The following is a 3,179-nucleotide window of genomic DNA, read 5'->3' as shown; positions in this document are numbered from 1 at the left end:
ATATTATATTTAACGAATATTCAGATTTTTTTTGCATTTATGCATTAATGCTAAACTAAAAAAAGTGTGTTAATTACAACATATAATACAAAACAAAACAAAAGTAAACTAAAATAAAATCAAAGCTGGTGTGTATGTTAGATTATTCTTCTAGATTGATTTTATAGATTATTATTAGCCTAAAAATATGCTAGATTATACATTAAATGTGAAATTTATAATTAGGTCTCCCTTTCAGGGAATTAGAAAAAAAGAAACAAAAACATAAAACAAAGATAAAATAGAAAAATAAATAATATAATGGCATGATTTTGCATTGTTTGTTATGGAATAAATCTGATTAAAATCATATGGAATCATGCATTATAAAACAACATCTTTTTACAGTTTTTGTAGCAGAATGAAAAACTCTGGAATGTAAACATTACACAAATAAGCAGCACACTTCAGACTAAACTTCCGAACATTCACCTGAAAGTTGATGATGTTGTTGATGGTTTTTGTGGACGTGCCGTCAGCGAAGGGGGACTTCATGTAAACCATTTCATACGCGATGACTCCCAGGGACCACCAGTCGCTCTCGGGGCCGTAGCTGCACTTCGGCCCTCCACTGAGCGCGGACAGGATCTCAGGGGCCAGGAAGTCTTGAGCGTCCAGCGCGGGTGTGGAGCACGTCACCTGACCCAGATAACAACACACCCTTCAACTCATCTCTTCAAAGTGCACCTCATTTAAACAGAACCGAAGGGTCCTCTCTGAAGGACGTCTTCACACTCATTACCGTTCTGTTAGCGCTCAGTCTGGCTGCCGATCCGAAGTCGGCCAGTTTAATGTGACCCGTCCGGTCGATCAGAACATTCTCTGGTTTAATCGCTCTGAGAAAAGAAAGACAAGCAGGAACGAATGAGGACGAGAACGACACAAAGCTCAATGAAAAACATATATATTATACATATTTCTAACCCATATTTAGGTTTCATTATACATCACAGCCTCCCTGTAAAGTGTAAGAAATCAAAACAGGTGAATTTAAAAAAGGTATTATTAACTTCTAACAGGCAAACTATTTAAGAATGGAGTCATTCCTCCAGGAAACTAAAAAATGAATTTTATATGAAATAAAATAAATAAAGATATAATCTTTTTGGTGAGTCTATGAAATACTGGCATCTAGTATATTCCAGCTTATTAATAAGAGTTAAAATAAACAGTCTCTCTTACAGGAATATAAAAATAATAATAATAATAATAATAAAAATAAAATAAATAAATATCTCTGTTGAGTCAATTAAATTAAAACGGTAGTCTACCAAGTACCAATAAAAGTTCAAATAAACGAATCGCGTAAAACGCTCGTGTAAAATTTACCCTCTCTTCCAGGAATAAAATGAGATCAAATCGATTCAGATAAAATCTGTTAGTCTTTCTTAAGGGCAATACATTTACAACGCCTCTCTTCCCGGAAAAACAAAACACACACAAAACAAAAAAAACATGCACTCAGATGCAAATACAGTCATTTAAATAATAAAAATGTCTACCTCTCTAGCTAGAAAACAGTAAATGACGGCTGTTAGGATTGTGCTGTTTAACACAGATAAGAGTGTGTGCTTGTACCTGTGCACGTATCCCATCTGATGGAGCGAGTGGATGGCCTGTGTGAGCTCCGCCAGGTAAAACTGAGCCATAGACTCGTCTAACTGATCTTCATACCTGTTCATCAGAGCCATGAGATCCCCGCCGGGCAGGAACTCCATCACCTGAACAGAACACCAACACACGAGGGGGAAGCTCTCGAAAGTGTTTGACCACTTCAGTCACGCTTGTTATGCATTAGATAGCAAAATACTAAACCAATGCTACAGGGGTTTTTGCATTCTGAAGTGTGTGCACAATCTTTCTCTACAAATGAGGCTTGCTTTGAGATTTTATGCGATGCTGCGACAGTCCGAGCGTCTCAGAAAGTGGGAAGCTGGGCATCATCTCTCACAACGTGATCTTGCGTAATAATCACCTGTGAGGGAATCTGTTACCGTGTCCGCTCGGTTTAATTAGCAGCCAGTCGTCTCGATCACACATCCGCATTCCTAATAAAAGCTTGCGATTGCGCCATTATCATTCTAATTAGACAATTAGCTAATTAGCTTAGCGAACTGCATCTTGTGAGAGCCAAAGAAAAACAGCAGAGAAAAGCGGTGTATATAAAGGAATGGCTGTGAGGTTATTAATAGGCGCTGTATCTGCCACAATATCAGCCTGAAACCACACCACGGGCTCAGATTAATTACTCCATAAAAGATCTGAACATGTAAACAAAGAGACTTGTGATGTATAAACCTCTCCGGCACGAGAATGAATGCATGCAAATGCGAACGGTTAATTATTTATTGTGATGATTTGGTGATTTGCAGCAGCGATGCATCTCTGACCGATACATCAATAAGACATTTTAGAAGCTAATGCATAAATAGCCGGAGTCGTTTTCCTGGAATGGAACATCAAAGTGATCGTAATCATTAAAATTACGTCCCAAATATTCCCGAGAGATTATACAAGACAGTCACGTGAAGCATGTGGGGGGAAAACGACTCGTTCTGATTAAAACACACTTGATTCATCGTCTCACAGCGTCCAGCGCGTTTACATGCGACACACAGCTATCCTGTCATTTTCCTCCTTTGCCTCGTGACCCTTTCCAGCACAGCTCGGATGATTTGTTGCATCTGATCACATTCTGCGGCGGAAAAGACATATAAAGCTTTGCTTGAATAAAACGTCTGATTTCTTTGTCTCGCCGAGACTAATTTCGTAGCATTTATGCATCCCAACGACACACGATAATTACATAAACAAAGTGTCATTCGGCAAAATGACACATAATGATAATACTTCATTTCCACCAGGCATCACGTGTGTCTCCAGACACGACCGAGCCAACGTTTGAGGAGACAAAACTTCGAGAAATGGTCAAAACACATACATATTTCATATGCATGTCAGATATTAAAAATATTTTCATAATAAAACTATATTATGTTTATAGCAAAAGAATAATATTATAATTCTATTTATTAGTATATACCTGTCACAAATATATACTTTGTACATTTAATAATATGACTATGAATATACACAATTATAATTTAGTTATAGAAAATAGAAATGTTATCATATCATAT

The 3,179-nt window shown here is 37.3% G+C and overlaps 1 protein-coding gene across 1 annotated transcript; it reads right to left on the bottom strand.

Moving 5' to 3' along the window:
• Window positions 1-471: 471 nt before the first annotated feature.
• On the bottom strand, window positions 472-2,709 carry LOC122332381 (citron Rho-interacting kinase-like; the record flags this gene model as incomplete). The annotated part of the gene is made up of 4 exons (XM_043229685.1): window positions 2,610-2,709; window positions 1,618-1,760; window positions 782-875; window positions 472-678 (listed from the first exon to the last, which is right to left on the bottom strand). Coding segments are annotated over exons 1-4 (453 nt in total), but the record flags the coding sequence as incomplete, so codon positions are not given.
• Window positions 2,710-3,179: the final 470 nt, after the last annotated feature.

The sequence above is a fragment of the Puntigrus tetrazona genome, unplaced genomic scaffold (assembly GCF_018831695.1).
Source record: "Puntigrus tetrazona isolate hp1 unplaced genomic scaffold, ASM1883169v1 S000000031, whole genome shotgun sequence".
Lineage (NCBI taxonomy): Eukaryota > Metazoa > Chordata > Actinopteri > Cypriniformes > Cyprinidae > Puntigrus > Puntigrus tetrazona.
This window is presented reverse-complemented; position numbering and strand designations above follow the sequence as displayed.